Consider the following 19,924-nt stretch of genomic DNA (forward strand, 5'->3'; position numbering starts at 1 on the left):
TTTACTCTGCATCTTCATAGAATTCATTGTGATTGAATTGCTTCCTATAATTTATAAAGTTCGAAAAACTTTTAAGATATTTAAACGTTCCCCTATAAAAAATGACATACTACTAAAATATATACTAACTGAAAATAAAACAGAATATATGTCAATATTAGATTCTAAAACATGTTGGAACAGTTTATTCCTAATGATGGAACGATTTTGGAAACTGAGAAATTCAATCCAACCAATAATCGATTTAAACCTGTAAATTAATTTTTCAGATAGTGAATTCGACTTAATCAGAACTGCATCAGCTCTACTTCTAATAAAACTTACTATTGAGACATTATGTCGGAGAGATTCTAATTTATTAACAGCTAATGCAACAATAAATTTCATGTTGCAGTCACTGAAAGAACAGCACACATCACTATCTGAATTATATATTACATTGAAAAATCGCACAGAAGAAAAGCATACCGAAGGTGAAAATGTCTTATGGTATTTAGATAATTATAATGATTTTAAAAATGAAAATGAAAAAGAGGAAAAGAAAATAATCAATTCAAATCTGATTAAATTTACAGTAAATTTTCTTAAAATTTTTTACCCACAAACCTATCTACATTCAGAAGAATTCGGTTCAGTTATCTAAGATTATGTTGACACTAATGTCGATAGTGAAAAGGAATTGTCTCTTGAACAAAAATTAGAATTAGCGATAAATAAAAAAAATTTCAATAAACCATAATACAATCAGCTATATCCAAAAACCACCCGACGAGAAGTCGTTTTTTTTGGAGATGAGGATTTAGAGGTAAATACGTGGAAAAAAATTTATCGCGCATTGTTAACAGTACCACCAATTAGCGTAGATGCCGAAAGAGCGTTTTCGACAGCTGGTCATTTTTGTACAAAACTACTTTTCAGGCTTAATGACAGTGCAATTGATGCATTATGTATTTTAAGATCACATTTCAAAAATTTGTAATAGTACCACAGACTGAATAGTGATATTTACACTTTTTTTGGGATTTAAATAAATAAGATGTTCCTTTCCCCCTTTTTTTTGTGATTTTTTATATACTGTTATAATTTATAAGTTGCAATTTTTTTGTGATATTTATGCTCTAATAAAACTGGCAAATGAAACAAAAAAAAAATACCTTTGTTTTCTTCTTTTTTTTTTTTCCTAAAATTTCTAATACCGGTATTAAAACCGGTATCCCGGTATTAAGATCCAAAAAATACCGAATACCGGTATTGAAATTTTGATCCAGTATTGCAGTCCCTAATTACAATACCGATGAAAGATGGTTGATGGGGTTACAGAAATATCTACCAGAATTCAAAACTTCCATGCCAATAAAAACGCACAAAACGATGTATAAATAATTTATATATCTAAAAAAGACATACTCACAGAGAAAGATCCAAAATTTAATCTCCGTTAATAATATCAATGGAGTTTTTGGGAAAAAAGAGTAGTGATTTTTCATCTGAAAACTTGTTTCAAATACTAAAATACTGAAATATGATATTTTTACATAATGAACACCGAGTCGATTATAACGTCCGGAAACACTGCTCTTTCGCACCTCAGCTATCTGGATACAATTTTTTTAGAGGCACTAGGCTAAGAGACATAAAATGACGCTGATACACTTTGCTGTTGCGGAAGACTTTATTTGTGCCATGTAGTTGGTCTAGGATTCCTAAAACACCAAAATTTTCATTGAACCTGCAAAAAAAAAAAAAAAAATCAATAACTCATCTCGTATTCTTGTAATGCAAATGGTTGTGTTAAAGTTACAGTACTGTAGCTTTAAAAAATTAAATTTAAAATTATCACAATGCAAAGCTTTAATTAAATTCAACCGTTATGTTAAATATAAATCCAAGAGACGCCTTAAAATGATAATGAATCAACGTTTTCACACAGAAACTAATGTAGTGGTCTCCTTAAAACTTTCCCGCATTCTCTCTAATAAACTTGTCATACCAGAGAACGTCATGCACGGAACCGTCGTGAAATAGTTACAAAATGTCAAATTGGCATGAATTCTTGTCCTTGGCGATTAATGCTTGGCATACAATTAATAGTATCGAAAAATCGAATTTGCGTTTTAGAGATGTTTTCTTCAAACGATTGAAATAAAGATTTGATACAAAACTGCACTTGTAGCCACAAAAATTTCAAATTTCATTTATTTTAGTCGTTTCATTTTTGAATTATCGCTTTTACATGTTTATGAAAGTACAGACAGACAGACAGTCTACTTGCCGTTGTATTTGGATCAAAATTTGACAGACGTCTACACTATAGATTTTAAATCTGTGCACCAAATTTTATCTATCTGGCTCTCTTTGTTTTGTAATCACCGTTGTTTACTTATAATCCAAAAACCGGACAGACGGACTTTCTTTGAACAAATTTTACTCAAAATTACACAGATAGAAATCTGTAAATTCGATGTACCGAATTGCGACCATCTAGATCAAACTGTTTTTGAGTTATCTTTGTTACAGACGGACAAACATTTTCCAAAAATGGGTTTTTAGAACTGAGAGAGATCTAAAAACCTGAGACAACGTCAAACAAAACATCTGCTATTTTGGAGTTAATTAAGCAAGGAAAAACGGCAGCGAGAAATCGTCCGTTTACTTAATGTGCCTTGACAAACAGTGTTTAATGCAATTATCCATCGACGATCGGGCCGCGGTGGCCTGGTGGTAAGGTCTCGGCTTGTGAGCCGTAGGGTTTCAGGTTCGAGACCCGATTCCACCGAAGAACCGTCGTGTAAGGGGATCTGTTGCACGTTAAATCCGTCATGCCAAACGTCCTCCCGCTGCTGTGGTGTGGTGTGGAGAGGGGAGTGCCAGTTCAGGTGTCGTCCTCGTCATCTGACCGCGGTTCAAAATGACGAGGTCCGTCCTGAAATAGCCCTAGTGTTTCTTTACAACGGGACGTTAATATAACTGAACTAAACTATCGACGATCAGGAACTGAATTGAAACGTATCGTGAACACTATCAATAGCCCTAAGGTTATCAGAAAGCGAATTCAACGAAATCCGAGGGTTTCCATGAGAAAGATTGCTGGTGAATTGGGAATAAGGGACCGATCAGTGCAACGAATGGCAAAAACAGAGCTTGGACTGAAGCCTTGCAAGTTCCAGAAAGTTCATCTTCTCACAGAAGAAAACAAACTCGTGCGGCTCCAAAGATGCCGATAACTTTTGTGACAGGTCGCACGTCAGTTTTGGTAGAGATTTCTTTTCACTAATGAGAAGCTCTTTACCGTCCAACAAGTTCATAACTTCTAGAACTATAGGATTTAGTCTGTAGATGCTCCAAGAACTTTACGAATTGTTGAACATTGCCAATATACGAAATCGATCATGGTCTTGGGCGGAATTTGGATAAAAGGCAAAACACCTTTGGTTTTTGTGGATGAGGGCGTTACCAGGAATCAAAAATCGTACCAGCGGAGTATTTTAGAAACTTTTATACTTCCGTGGTCCAAAACGCCCTTCGGCAATGTGAAGTGGACGCTTTAATAATACTCCGTATCAGCTCACAAGGCTCAAAAGACAAAAGAATGGTGCAAGGCGCATTTTCCGGACGGGACATCATCTGGAAAGTGGACACATTATCTCGGCGAATCTGAATCCCATGATTACAGTGTATGGTACATTTTGGAGTCTAGGGCTTGCACTAAACGACATAAAAGTTTGGACTCTAAAGAAATGTCTTCGGCGGGAATGGGATGGATTAAAGGCAGAAGACTTGCCGCCCATTGCTGAACATTTCAATTTGCGTATCCGTCTCTGCAACACTGCAAAAGGTGGCCACTTTGAAACCAAATAAATTTATTTATTAGAAAAAGCTTATTCTTATTATTACTTATTAGATTTTGTTAATTAATTTACTTTTAATAAAGTTATATTAAAAGTTGTTTGTCCGGTTTTTTCTGCCGCATCCAGTATTTGCTTATATTTTCAATATTTAAATATTGGACGTGAAATTAATTATTCACGTTTTGCTTCAAGTTTTGAAGCCGAACGATGAGCTTTTCTTTTCACATTGACAGACTCTCGCTCGGATTTTCCTCAGTTTTTTTTCCTGATATCGCTGGACGCCACATTGTTATTTAAAAAAACAATGCAGAATTAATTCATGCATTGCTCAAGTATTCAGATAATTGCTAGTCAAAACATTTCTACTCAATAAAGATAAACAAATAGGAAATTTATTCAATATTGTTGCCACAAACGGTGAGTCTAAAATTAGAATTAACAAATAATATTTTTTTAGACTCATTTGCTTCTAATACGGCGTTAATCAAAACTTTATTTTTCCTTTTTTTTTTTTTTGTCGCCATTTCACCATCAAGTGCAATATAAATACTTACTACGACTTAATAATTATTTTCAATAAATATTTCAAACAATACTGTGAAAACCAACCTCAAATGTCATGGATCAGGTGACTCGCTATCTACCAATCACAAAGTGAATAAAACCCATTGTTTCATAAATTAAATTTTACGTGATAGATTGAGAGATATTTTAGTTTTCAAAATAATATCTTCAGTAATTATTATAATATTAATAAATATTTTATAAAAAAATTTAATGAAATAATTTAATTGTTGCTGACACATGCATTTATCAAGAAAATATATCGTGCATTAAATGAGGTGATTAGTATAAGGGATAAAATAAAGTGATTATGTAACTAAGATTTATTATCGTTAATCCGAATGAAAAAACAGCAGGTTTTCAATTTGTGACATAATCTTAATCTGCTTCCATTATTAAACATGAATGTGAAGAGATATGCATATTTCTCATATTCGATTTCATGCTTCGAAGATTTCTACGAGAACCAACGAATGCTGTTAACAGGATCCGAGGATTTTTTTTAAAACTTTTTTTCCATATATCAAATGAAATTCTCATCCCATATATGCTCAAATTTATAACCTGCCTTGCCGCTTGGTATCAATCATTGCATTGTTTTTATCATTTGTTCCTTTTCATTTTCTCCTATAAGTAGAACAGAGTCCAGTAATCAAGAAAGCATTCGAACTCGAGATTTGAACGAATCTACACGTTTTGGACGCTTTGAGTTCGAAAATAGTAGAGTTCGAACATTTTTGGAACTCTGCCTGTCTGCTACAAAAATTACTCAAATAACTCTTTCCGGCGTCCTGGCATAGGGGTAGAGCGTCATCTCTGTGATCTGGGCGTCCTGGGTCGGGCATGGCTGTTCTTCTTTTGTTCTATCTGTGAGATGCGTGAATGTGCCCCCCCCCCCCCCTGTAAAAAGGGGTTGTGCAAGCGAATGTGATGCGTGAGTAGCCAAGACGTACTCTTGGCCCTAGTTAGGGCTACTAAAAAAACAAGAGACGCACCCTCGGCTTAAAATTGATGACTTTGTCAGCGAGCTTGTCCATGGCATGTGCCATTAGAAACAACAACAACAAAAAACGCTTTGAGTTAGACGATTAAAATTTTATATATGGTATTCACAACAAAAATGAAAATTTTTATCAAATTTTGAGCAAAATCTGTTCGGAGGAAGTCTGTTAGTCCGGCTGTCCAAATATGAGTCAACACGATAATTACAAAACGAAGAGAGCAAGATAGATAAAATTCAGTACATAGATTTAACGTCTTCAGTATAGACAACTGCCAAATTTTAAGCCAAATCCAACTGACCGTCTGTTAGTTTCTATTTTCAGAAACTTTTAAGTCCAATTATTCAAAAACGCAGTGAATTAAATATACCACATTTGGTATGGGATTTTGCGACTACAGATGCAATTTTGTGTCAAATTTTTGTTTCAATCAGTTGAGAAAAGCATATCTAAAGCACAAATTCGATTTTTGGATACCATCGATTCAGGCCGAGGATATTTCCCCAAAAAAACTAGCCAAAGGTGACAGGATAGATTCGGTAAAATGAAAAATTTACTCCAAAAGTTAACATTTTGTAATTATTATATGCCAGTGTCATGTAAGGCGTTCTCTAGCAAGACAAATCTATTAAAGAGTATGCCAGAAAGTTCTGAGTCCACTCCCTATGGTTGAAAATAGAGTAGTCAATCGAAGACAGTCTTCAAAAATAAGTATGGCGATATTCTAAAAAATAACTTAAACTTGCTTTATAATTCAGAAGTTGTTGATAATTTAATAGAGTGCGGTTTAGTTTAGTTATATATTAACGTCCCGTTTTAAAGCTACACTAACGATATTTTGGGAAGGACGCCGTAATTTCGAACAGTGGTCAAATGATGAGGACGGCACCTGAGCTGGCGCTCCTCTCTCCATACCACACTCCGTCACACCAGTGGGGGGACATTAGGCTCGAAGCGGATTTGGCGTGCACCACGCCCGCTTACACGATGGTTCTTTGAGGGAATCGGTCTCGAACCTGAAACCCTTTGGTTCCGAAGCCGAGAAACCAGTTCGCCTTTGGTGCAGTGTATTCCAAAAAACTTCTTTTCTTTCTTTTTAAAGTCTCATTCATATTGTTACGAAATTTCCGGGTTCGTTTCGATAGTGGGAGTTATATTGTGTGAAGGACGCTCAATCACCAGGCGGCAGTAGAAAATAAAACAACGACGTTTATTTACACGAAGACACACAGGACAGCACAAAGACGACAACTATATACAGCACAGAAGACGATTATCTTCAGCCGAGACGTGCAGCATACAACAGCATACACAGCAGCATACAAAAAAGCATAAACCGCAGCATACAACAGACTCTACTGCAGACAGTAGCACACAGCTTAGTTCAGCACTAGCTTCACTCCGTCGCTGCTCCGCTTCGCTCTGAAAGGCCAGTTCTTTAACGTCGGTTCCGACTACGACGACCCTGGCAGCCGCGGCCGCCTCCTTTTATGGGTCTTAGGAGGTGGGGCTAGAAGCCTCTCAACCAATCAGGCACGTTCAAGGCATAACTCGGTTCCTACTGGACGGACGGGAAAATTCTCGATGTTTCGGGTATAATCTATTTTGGCGCCAAAGTCGCCAAATGGTCGCCAAGTTTGTCGCTAAGCTCTGAGACCTCCTATGGTACCAACTATGCTGGGAAGCCGCATCACAGGTTCGTAACAATATTTAACTAATGAGACATGTTCGCGCGCTTTCCTCTATAATCACGTGTCTCAATGTAATCACGTGACGCAATGTGTCGATGTATGTTCTCTATTCTGTGTTGTGTTGTAATAAATGTGTGTGTCTAAAATGGCGTGGTTATTTTGAGGAGTAATAAAGTAGAGATAATTAATAAATTGGATGTGGTATGAGGAGTAAACAATATGGTCCGTCGATGGGTTGTGTGAGGAGTTAACAAGATACTTGCAAAGTTTAGCATTTAATTTTGCCAGGAAGCCATGATCATCAAATACTGAGGTAGAATGAGTGATAAACACCTACGAAAAGGGAACGAAGCGATATACACACACAGCGACACACATAGCGTTGATCATATTGTTACGAATCCTTGATGCGGCTTCCCAGCATAGTGGGTTCCATAGGAGATCCCAGAGCTTGGCGACAAACTTGGCGACCATTTGGCGACTTGGCAATTTATTTGGCGATTTTGGCGCCAAAATAGATTATACCCGAAACATCGAGAATTTTCCCGATCTGTCCAGTAGGAACCGAGTTAAGCCTCGAATGTTCCTGATTGGTTGAGAGGCTTCTATCCCCGCCTCCTAAGACCCATAAAAGGAGCTGCAGCTGCCGGGGAGTGATAGTGAATGAGTCGTGAACCAGTAGTCGTCGTGAATTGAGTAGTAGTGAACCAGAGTCGTAGTCGTGGACCAGTGGAGTCGAAAAGTCGTCGTAGTCGGAATCGACGGAAAAGAACTGGCCTTCCAGAGATAAGCGGAGCAGCGACGGAGTGAAGCTAGTGCTGAACTAAGCTGCGTGCTACTGTCTGCAGTAGAGTCTGTTGTATGTTGCTGTTTATGCTGTTTTGTATGCTGCTGTGTATGCTGTTGTATGCTGCACGTCTCGGCTGAAGATAATCGTCTTCTGTGCTGTATATAGTTGTCGTCTTTGTGCTGTTCTGTGTGTCTTCGTGTAAATAAACGTCGTTGTTTTATTTTCTACTGCCGCCTGGTGATTGAGCGTCCTTCACACCATATAACCCCCACTATCGAAACGAACCCCCAGAAATTTCTTAACAATATACTCAAACGTATTCTACAAGAAAGAAGGCCTGCACTTTCCGTTTTTCGACCTCTTTTTTTCCCCAAGTGTAAATTCGCATTTGTGTGTAGTTTTTCACTGAAGCTTGTCGAACCACAGATTATTCATTACAACAGAAATCAGCTAGGATAATAATCTTTTCAAACCTTTCTCGCATGCCCCTTTCACCCAGCCTAAAAATATTGGACCTTGGGGAAAATCGTCAACCCCAAGACTGCTTTTTTAATTTTACCTCACATGAATTGAGTACACATTTTGGACACTATTTTTTTAATCAAATAAAACCAAAATTTAACTCACAATTCAGTAACAAAATCAAAATGTACATTTTTCTTTATCTATTGTTGCATTTTTGAGTTAATCGCGTTTACCTGTATGTACAAGTACAAGCTGAAAGTTGGTCAGAATCTAAATATATTTAGTTCAAAATTCCTGTCAGCATTTTAAAAGCTAAATGTGAAATTTAAATTTTATTCATTTCCATCGTTAAATTTCATAATTATCCTGCTCGCTTATACTCAGATAAGCAGACAGACAGACATCCTGAGAATGGATTTCATTTTAAATTTGATGGAAATCTAATGTTTTGACGCTAAAGGCTGTGTCAAAGTTCTATCTTGTGATATCTTATGAAATTGAAAAGCTATGAAGACAGATGGTTGTTGCTAACATTCCTAGTTCAAGCATTCACATGAAATAACCAGGAGAAATGGTCTCCTCAAAATTTTCTCGCATACTTTCTAGTAAACTTGCCATGCCACAGAAGCCTTACATACGAATACAATAGTTACGAAATATTAACTTTTGTGACGTGAATTTAGTATTTTTACTGAATCTAACGTGCTGTCCTTGGCGAGTTATTTGGCGATTAATTTGTGTTTCAGTCGCATTTTTCTCAACTGATTGATACAAAAATTCGACACAAAATCCCATATCAAATTTAATAAATTTAAGTCATTTGTATCTTAGAGTTATAACATTTGCATGTGATACGACCGGAGTTTGTGATAACATTTGCATGTGATTGCGACCTGCTTGGCGCAATTTTCAAAAATCGCCAACTCCTAAACAACGGTCTTGCGCCGTGTTTTGAGAAATGTTCAAAAGCGAGGGAGCAGATGTCTAATCATAGCGCATAATAAAGGCGAAAGGTAATAGGTTTGCCAGTCTGGTGATTGCCAGCTTTGGCGCGTTATCGCAACTTGGCGAAGAAGAGGGCTAAACTCCGGTTCATCCTTTGCATGTTTCTGAAAGTGCAGACCGAAAAACGATCAACCCGTTGTTCGATTTGGCTCAAAATTTGAAAGGAATGCGGATTATAGATGTTAATCCCTTGTAACGGATTTTATCTAGATCTCTTCGTTTTGTACTTATCGTTTTAACCTGTATTCGAACAGACGGATTTCCTCAGAACAGAATTTACTCAAAATCCGATAGAGATCTGCAAATTTGATATAAAAATCGTATACCAGTTTCAACCGTCTTGCTCAGTGTTTTTGAGTTATCTTTGTCACAGTCAGACAGATGGACATTTTCTAAAATTGTATTTTTAGAACTCAGGGAAATCTAAAACGTGGAGATTTGTCAAAATTTTAAGTATCTTTTGAAGATTACTAAACTTTTTGTACACTGCGTATATTAGAAAGTAAAAAATAATAATATAATATATTTATAAAAAGCAAAAATATTAATAGTCGCTTTCATTGACCAATTGTCCGCCCACCCATATTAATAATATTAACATAATTTCAACCAACGTTAATTAACCCTTTCTAAGGCTGTGGGAAGTATACTTCCCACCAAATTTATCAATCTTTGTATGAAATTATGTAGGTTGGCATAAGTTCTGACAAATTCTTTTAGAAAGACAGAAACTTAGATGTTTAAGTTCTTTATCTCACACAAAATGATGTGCCTTGGTTTGTCACTTAATTATTAATTAACCAAATTAATTGATTAATCAAATTAAATGTATCTAATAAGCTAATAAAAATAACTAAATAAAGCCTTTTCTTATTCTAATTTCAAGTTTAAAAATATTTTAACATAATATGACTAGAAAAATTGGCCCTTTAAAGGGTTAAACAACCACTTATCTCAGAGAAATGTATTAATTTAAATTATATTTGTACAATAAATATAGAGCATTTTCTGTAGAGAATAGCACGCTTGCAAAATGAAGAATTAGGAAAAATCTGTCCAGTGATTTGACGCCAAAGGTTGTGCCAAAGTTTTATTTTGCAATATCTCTCGCCAATGAAGAGGTATACGAGGCAAATGATCCCTGCTAGCGTTCCTAGTTCAAACTTTCAAATGAAATAGAAATTGGCGAAATCGTACCAATTGTATGGCTGGGGAAATGATTCTTTATTGTTTTTTTCCCCTTCAATCTTTTATGCGTATAGATTAGGGAAAAAAAAAAAGACTTACTTTAGATGATGGAAATCATGAGCTTCGGGCGAGGGAAAAAAGGGGAAGTGGAAGCCGCAGTGTGAAACCAGAGTGGATAGCAGCGCGAGGGAAAACCAGATCCAACTCGTGAACATGTGACTTCCGAGCAGGAGGGGTCCGAGGAGTGCCGGCGTCAGATTGGACAGAAGGTGCTCCACAGGATGACAGTAGATGGCAGTGATGGCGATAGGAGACGTCCATTCATGGTGGATCTTATGAATGTGCTTGTAGATGCGTGGGAGGTGAAGAAGTCTGAAGATGAAACGTTGGGAAACATTATTATATCACATATAATTTTGATATATCGTTTTACAACATAACGTTTAGTTAATCGGCCCTTAAAGATCTTAGTTTACCTTTTAAAACTGGAATTTGGGAGATAACATGGGAAATTCTATTTTCGTTTTACATTCGTTAACAATTTTTTACCCCTTTCAACTATTTGATGCATGGCTGAATTTTGTTTTCCCTTATTAGTAATACAAAGAGTTAATCATACATGGGAAGAGTGAGATGATTAAATTATCCATTGATTAGCAACTCTAGAGAACTAGAGTCTCTGAGAACTAGGGTTGCAATCAACTTTGGTGTTTTAGTGACTCGACTTTTGTACGGCTTCGTACTAAAAGTTAGGGATGACGAATATTTTCAGAACGGTTATTACGTAACCAATATCAAAAAGTCACAAATACAAGTGATCAATACTTTTCAAAGAGGGGTGTGATTCAAATCCTTGATACGATCTTACTGATGATATTTCGATTACAGGTTTTGGATCACGATAGAAAGTAACCATCGATACGATATCACTGAAATTTACCGGAGCGGTGACTTCACTGGAAAGTAACAATCGATACGATCTGTCCAATGGAAGCTCTAGAAAGAAATCTGTGATTGGATTGAAAAGTGAACGGACCGGTTATTGGAATTATCGTATCGTATCATTGAATTGCATATCACTGAAATTTATCGGAGCGGTGATTTCACCGGAAAGTGCGAGGCTTCATTGGAAAGTGCGAAGTCACCGCTCCACTTTACGGGAGTGACCGATATTCGTATTTGATGATGCACTATTCCATACAGATCATTTTTAATTCCTCGTGACATGATTGACTTTGATTACATGTACTCTATTTACTGCTGGCGCCATCTATTGGTAGAATATAGGACTAAAGTAAACATTTTAAAGAAATGACATATATTTTTAACTCATATTTTCCAGAAAATGGTTCACTCTAATAAATAAATTAAATAAATAGTTTTGAGAAAGAAAAAGAAAATTTAAGAAGTAAGCTGAAACAGATAAAGGAATTCAATCACACGTTACTTAAATGAGTAAATTAAGTATTAATTACAATGAATCAATTTTATATTTAATATTAAGTAATAATTTTTAATTAATAATATGATTGAAATAACAGATATTTGGAACGCATATTTAAAAGTAACAATAGCAATATTATTTGTTATTCAAAAAATCGTGGATTATGCATCTCTAATGAAAGTGAAGAAAACCAGCCGGTGTGATCTGCCCAAACCTTTCTTGTATAAACCCTAACAAAAGTGTTCCGGAGAATGTCTTGCATAACACAGGCGTATAATTGTCAAAAAATATTGTCGCGTATTTAGCTCTTTTACTGTATCTACCGTGTCACTCTTGGCCAGTTTTTTGGTCATTAATCTCACTGGCATATGGTTAATAGAATCCGAAAATCGAATTTGTGATCTGGGCGAGTTTTTCCCAACCGACTGACAGAAAAAAACGTTGACATAGAATTACACTTGCAGTCATAACATCCCATGACGGAATTAATATACTTAAGTCTTTGAATTATCATATTTATAGATTTCTGAAAGTACAGACTAACAGACAGTCAACCTATATTTGGATTTGGCTCAAAATTTAACCGGCGTCTGCACTGTAAATGTTAATTCTGTGTCTTGAATACAATTCACCTATCTCTCTTCGTTTTGTAGTTACCGTATTAACTTACATTCGAAGATCCAGGCAGACTGACTTCCTCTGAACCAATTAGGCCCAAAATTGATAGAAACCTACAAATTTGGAGTAAAGACTGTATACCGAATTTCGACCATCTAACCCAAAGCTCTTTTGAGTTATCTTTGTCACAGATAGTTCTAAAAATGATGTTTTTCTGATACAGGAAGGTCGGAAACCTGTAGATTCGTCAAAATCTCGAGTTCGAATTTTTTTAATGACTATTATACTTTCTCTATACTACATATACTTGAAAGTAAAATATTACTAGCGGATCTGTACCTCTTACAACGGAGATATTAAGCAGAAAAATTAAATAAAGCGGAGATTTAATTTTCTGATCTAGGGTCAGACCATCTGAATAACTAAATATACTACGGATCATTGAAGAAAAAATTAATAGAAAGAAAAAAAAATGAAATATGCTTATAATGTTTTGATTAATTAACTAGAGAAACAATGTTCGTAATATTTTGTATGTTTACTTATGATATTAAAAGTTCACTATTTGAACAAATTAGTCAAAGTCATTTCTTTTTTGTGAGGAAGTCTTTGTTTGTGGATAGTTTTCTTTCATAATGATTCTGTAGATTTTTGTACTACATTCAAGGTAAGTTCCCGTATTTATCTTTCACTCATATTTATGTACTGGCATAGGGGTAGCGCGTCTTCCCCGTGATCTGGGCGTCCCGGGTTCGAGTCCCGATTTGGGCATGGTTGTTCTTCCATTGTTTGAGGCCGCGGTGGCCTGGTGGTAAGTTCTCGGCCTGTGAGTCGTAGGGTTTCAGGTACGAGACCCGATTCCACCGAAGAGCCGTCGTGTAAGGGGATCTGTTGCACGTTAGATCCGTCATGCCAAACGTCCTCCCGCTAGTGTGGTGTGGTGTGAAGAGAGGGGTGCCAGCTCAAGTGTTGTCCTCGTCATCTGACCGCGGTTCAAAATGACGAGGTCTGTCCCAAAATAGCCCTAGTGTTGCTTTACAACGGGACGCTAATGCAACTAAGCTAAAACATGTTTATGTCAAAGCTATAGAAAGTGTAAATTTATCCGCATTGAAAAATGATTTTGAAACAATATTTACCTATGAAAATAATAGAATCCAATTTCTTCCATAATAACACAGAATGCTATTTCCAAAACGATTCTTCGAAACGTTGGAATAGTCTTTCCTGAATCGTAGCCCCTCCAAACCATCATGTGATACCCAAAGACATAGAAAGGAATGCCGACCCAAAATTGATTAATGAGTACTTGTTTAATAACTTTCCATAATTTTTGGAATGGCACCTGTGAAGAGTGAAGAAATTGATTATTGTGAGAAAAAAGAAAAACAAAGTAAATCATTTTTAATGCAGAAATTTGAAAAATAAATTCATTCTTATTTTGAAATCTTTCAATTAATAAATTAATAAAATTTTTGTAATAATTTCTTGAATATCATTGTTTTATTTTAAATTTTTTAAATTCCCGATTATGATGAAACTGCTTCTATAGATTCTATAGATGAAAGATATGGATATTATCCTCACAATTTCTATTCAGTAAGGAATATTTCTGCTGGCGTTATGGCATAGGGGTAGCGCGTCTTCGCCGCGATCTGGGCGTCCTGGGTTCGAGACTCGGTTCGGGCATGGTTCTACTTCATCTGTTTTATCTGTGAGAAGTGTAAATGTACCCCTGAAAGAAAGGGTTGTGCAAGCGAATGTAATGCTTGAATAGCTACGACTACTCTTGGCCGTAGTTGGCGCTACTAAAACATGAGACCCTCTCTTGGCTTAAAATCGCTGACTTCGTGAGCAAGTTTGTCCATGGCAAGTGCTATTAGAAACAACTATGTTTCTAAACCATTCACATAAACTATGTTGGCACAAATTAATAAACTGATAGAAATGTGCTGAAAGTATTAGTTTTTTTGGTTTATTTTTCATATGCGAATTTCCATATTTTTTTGACTATATATCCGTGAAAATTTATCAAGAAGAAGAAAAAAAATAAAGTCAAACATTTTATATACAAAGCAGAAAAAAAAAGTATTTAAAAAAATGTTGATTTATTCATAAAATATTTAACATATTTCTCAGAATTTTATAGTTTTATTCTAAATTTTATTATTAAAAACTGAGCATTTCCAAACAATGAAAGATATAGGAATTTCTATTTACTATTAAATGTTGCTAAGCCACTTTTATATATTTAGTTTAATATGAATTCGATGAAAATGGATTAAAAATCTAACAAATAAGAATTCTATTTGAAGAAAAATTAAATGGTACATAAAATAAATATAAATAAAAAAAAACCGCACTGAGGAAAAAGATAAAAGCAACTTAAAAACATAGCAAGCAAATTTTTATATTAAATTTGATTTAGACATATTTGCATGCATATATATATATATATATATATATATATATATATAAAATGACTTCAATCAAAATAGTTTTTTTTATATAAGAAAACACCGGATCAAGAAAATTTGATTTATTGTACAAAATATTTATTTTAATCATTATCTGTGAAAATGCCTATAAAATCTAACTCTTATATGGTGAAAATTAACTAGATTTCAAAAAAAAATAATTTAAAGTATATCTAAAGAAATGATTTAAAAACTTGTCAAACAAAAATTTTATGAGGAAAAAAAAATTCATTTTATTTTTGGAACAAAAAATAAATCCAAACATACAGGATAGGACGCATTGTCTTGAATCTTATATTTCATCGCAAAAGCCGGTTTTCCAGTATAATCCATCAGTGTATAGCACAATCCAGCAATCCAGTAAACGAAAAAAGTGACTAGGAACGAACCTAAAATAAAACTCAAACTTCAGTCAAATCGTATATATATGGATTCCCAATCTGTAAGAGGCAAACATTTCATCTTATTTATTTGGAATATATTTTTGGAATAAATCAAGGAATGGAATGTTTTTTCTTAATTGAATAAAGCAATATACTTAAAATAAGTTTTCACTGCTATACTACAAGCAATTCACTTTCTTGTATACGTAGTATAGAAAAAGTACAGTCGATGGAGAGATTTAAAATCGCAAGTTTATATTCATGACTAGCCGCCTTTGGCGACCAGCCGGTTCACCAATCTTAATGGTCGTTAAAATTTTAATAATTAAATATTTTATGTAACTCCTATTTTAATAACTTCTTTATCAAAATATTTTAAAGCTACAGATTTTGATAGTCATATAATTCATTCATAATATTATAAAGGCCTTCAACCATAACGTAATATGTATCTCTCTAATTTTCTTTTACCTCCCGTAGAATTTATGCTTTAAATTAAAGTGGAAATGGTTAAATTGCAATTAATATAAGGAAATTTTTTACTGAAACGAAGCATTTTTTTTAATATGAGTGCTGAAAACAGAGTCGCTAAGTATTTAAATTAAACCTTATGGTCACTAAAGAATATCTTTCTTAATTTATGTAATATCTCAAGAAGTTTTCTACAAAATTCATCATGAACAGATCAATTAATTAAAAATATTTAGTTTTAAATACATGAGACTCTAAGAAAATAAACAGAATCGTTTAAAATAATCGGTCGAAAACAGGTTAAGCTTTCAAAACGTTCGTATCTGTTGTCAACAGTCAGAACACAATGCGCATGCGAGAATTTTCAACGCCAGTTATGGTAATGCAAATGCGTGAATTTTTCTACGCCAGTTGGGATAACGCTATGCAGATTAGAAATTTTTAATTTCCTTTATTCTGTTTTATTTTAATTCAAAAGTACTTCAGAATGAATCTGAAAGATCGATTCATTAACAATGTTTAATTATAAATGCATCAAACATTAAGAAAATAAACAGAATCGTTTGAAATAATCGGCCGAAAAATTTTAACCCTAGCCTCATTGCTGTTGGGGTAAAGAAAAAAAAAAAAAGAAAAAAAAATGAAGCTTTACTCATTTGGCGGTGAGGAAAATAAAAAGATTTTTTTGGCGGGAAAGTTAGTTTTTAATTAATAATTAAAATTCTAATTAAGAATTCAAAAAAAGGGACCCCAGGTGCATATTCGCGACCTCCAAGGTATACATGTACCAAATTTGGTAGCTGTAGGTCAAATGGTCTGGTCTCTAGAGCGCCAACACACACACACACACACACACACATTGAGATTTATATAAGTATAGATCAATACATTATTTTAGCACTTAAATAAGTACTAAAGTATTAAAATTAGTATTATAAGTAGCACTTAAATAAATACTTAGTACTAAAGAGATTTATATAAAATATGTCATATATATTTTTTAATTTATCCATTATATAATTTCCATTGTTTTTTCAATTCTTAAGTTCAATTTATCAAAAAAAATTAGATTAGAAAGATCGATAACAACTCTAATTACCCCATACAATCAAAGCAAATTCATTAGTATCAAACGCGTCGTAAACCACATTCCAGCAGCTTTGGAAAAATTCACCAGAAATCTCCCAAAAATATTGAAAATACCTGAAAGAGGAAAAACACTCAGATTAGACAATGTGTCAAAATTCTATAGATATATTACATTCTCAGTATTATTCTGGCCTACAAACTAATTTCTAAACCGGTAAAGATAGACATATAATCCCAATTAGAAAAATACTTAAAATGCTGGTAATGATTATATTTTTCTAGCCGCCTTTGACGACCAGTTTGTTCACTTAATTCATCGACATTTTATGTTACTGAATGATTAATAAAGAATGTAGTATATATATAAGATAATAACTATGAAACTATAAGATAAAGAAAAGAAAAGAAAATATAAATATATATAAAATGGATCACATTATAAAATTAAAGCATAAGATAAATAAAAGATAATTTAAAATATTATTAACAATAAGAAAAAGTAACATACATGCCATTTATCAAAGCATAACAATGCTCAAAACTTCAATATGTAAGAATTGTTCTCTCTAAGTATTATTATGGAAAAAAAATAGACATTTTATGAAAAAAAAATTGAAAAATTTAATAATTCGTTAATAAATGAATTACAAATTTAAATAAATGAATGAATTTATAATTTCATTCATGAATTTATAAAGGAAATTGATTATTATATTATAAAGGCATTTTATGTTTATTTATTATTATTTGATATCTTATGAAAAAACTCAATAAATCCCTGTTAATTTCTCAAGTTGGGATAAAACATAAGATAATAGTATAAATAAAAGAAAATTTAAAATATTAGGGTATATAGTGTCAAGAATATTAAATATTAGTAATATTATATATTATTAGTAGTAATATTATATATAAAATATTAGTAATATTAGTGTCAATCACAATTAAAATTCACTTTGCCAGTATGTGAACAAAATAAACCTAGGAGAATTTGAATTTAATTTTTAAAGATTTAAATCCAGCTCATGTTTTTTTTCAAAATGGACTAGTTATTTAATAAATTTATGTAAAATCCATATCAAATAAAGTCTTTTTTTTTTTCGAAACGTGATCTGGTATTTTTGATCATTTTCTCATTAATTGATGCAATCCTTATAACATGGAAAAACTAGATACTTTAAGAAATAACTGAAATAACCAGTCATAAATTAAACAACAAATATAATTAACCGTCAGATTTAAGGCATATGAACTTACTTCGCCGACATGTTTGAAAATCACCGAAAGTTTACCCTTTTACTTTTAAAATCAAATGAAAACAACTAATCATTGGACCATCCAACCGAATCTACTTTGAACTATTTTCTTAAAAACCGATCATTTGAAATTTGAAAGCCAAGTTTTTTCTTTGAGTTTGAACTGGTTCCGCAGATTTAAATACAGAAATTAATCCGAGCAGCGGGCACAAAACTGAGTCATTATTTGAACTGAATATTTGCTTAAAAATCTCATTCAACTAGCGAAAGGTTACAGATACGAATTAGCATATGCAATACATGACTGCTTTTGATTAAGATTTAACTATTATATAAAAGGAAAAAAGATCGTTTCGGCGATACCGTTAGAGAAAGTTGATACGCTCCAATGAACTTGAAAAGAGCTCTTATTCGTAACATTTTTAATTGTTTTTGCACGAGTATTTGAGGCTTAATTTGGAAGAAATCATAGCCTAAAATCTTATTTTTGTATTTATTTTCTAGTATAGGAAGTATAGAAAAAGTATAACAATTGTTTGGCGATTTCTCTTTGCGATTTCTTTGGCGAGATTTTGGCGAATTCTCCACGTTTCAGACCTCCTTGACTTAGAAGGAAAAATCATTTTTGACATTGCGTTTAGAACATTGCGCAGAGAACACCTTGTATAGCACTGACGTGCGATAATTTCCAAATATTAACCTTTGACGTGGATATAGCATTTTTACTGAATCTATTGTATAATCCTTGGCGAAATATTGGCGATTAACCCCAGGCGTGCGGTTCGTAGTATCCGAAAATTAAATTTGTGTTTTAGACATGTTTTTCCAAACCGATTGAAATAAAAATTTCAAACGAAACTACACGTGTAATCATAAAATCCCACATCGAATTTGATACATTTAAGTCATTTGCGATTTTGAATTCATTCTTACTTGTTTCTAAAATTAGAAGCCAACAGGTAGTCAATACCTTGTTGTACTTCGCTAAAATTTGAATAGGTTGTTTAGTTTAGTTATATTAACGTCCCGCTTGAAGCAACACTAGGGCTATTTTGGGACTGACCTCGTAATTTTGAATCACGGTCAGATGACGAGGACGACACCTGAGCTGGCACCCCCGTCTCCACACCACACCCAGCTGGCAAAAATTTGAATAGGTATCTAGACTATAGATGTTAATTCTGTCTATCGAATTTCATTATTCAAGCTGCCTTCGTTTTATAGTAATCGCGCTAAATTATATTTGAACAGCGGACCGACAGACTTCCTTAAAGCGGAGTTTACTCACAATTTGAAAAAAAAAAATCTATAAATTTGATATAAAGATTGTATACAAAATTTTATCCCTCTTGATGAAAGCGTTTCGGTGTTATCTTTGTTCCAGACATTCAGGCGGACGGACGGACATTTTCAAAAATCTCAAATAGACAGATGTCAGCGGTTTACTGACAGTTCGTCAGCGGGCTAACAAAGTGCCATTAAAAAACGACAACACGTATAATAGAAAGTAAAGGTTATACACTTATAGAAAGTAAAGATAATACACTTATTTTTAAACGGATGAATTTTGATATATGGTCTTTGCAATATATCTGTAGACTTATCTCAACTTTTTAGTGAATACCCTACAGAGG

At 33.8% G+C, this 19,924-nt stretch overlaps 1 protein-coding gene across 1 annotated transcript; it reads right to left on the reverse strand.

The window, feature by feature from the left end:
- Positions 1 to 1,578: 1,578 nt before the first annotated feature.
- LOC129957566 (fatty acid hydroxylase domain-containing protein 2-like) lies at positions 1,579 to 18,408 on the reverse strand. Its single transcript, XM_056069929.1, has 6 exons — positions 18,292 to 18,408; positions 17,045 to 17,148; positions 15,359 to 15,480; positions 13,754 to 13,959; positions 10,652 to 10,924; positions 1,579 to 1,729 (listed from the first exon to the last, which is right to left on the reverse strand). Exons 1-6 carry the CDS (start codon positions 18,300 to 18,302, stop codon positions 1,588 to 1,590), a joined length of 858 nt encoding a protein of 285 aa, XP_055925904.1. The 5' UTR covers positions 18,303 to 18,408; the 3' UTR covers positions 1,579 to 1,587.
- Positions 18,409 to 19,924: the final 1,516 nt, after the last annotated feature.

Source organism: Argiope bruennichi, chromosome 11, assembly GCF_947563725.1.
Source record: "Argiope bruennichi chromosome 11, qqArgBrue1.1, whole genome shotgun sequence".
NCBI classification, from domain to species: domain Eukaryota; kingdom Metazoa; phylum Arthropoda; class Arachnida; order Araneae; family Araneidae; genus Argiope; species Argiope bruennichi.

Bases quoted from the DNA above. Each gene is read 5' to 3' on its own strand.
- LOC129957566 (XM_056069929.1), bottom strand. The intron at 13,960-15,358 runs GTATGTTTGGAT...CACTCTTCACAG, and splicing joins AAGACAATGCGTCCTATCCT to GTGCCATTCCAAAAATTATG. The intron at 1,730-10,651 runs GTAAGTCTTTTT...TTTTTTTTGCAG, and splicing joins CATGATTTCCATCATCTAAA to GTTCAATGAAAATTTTGGTG.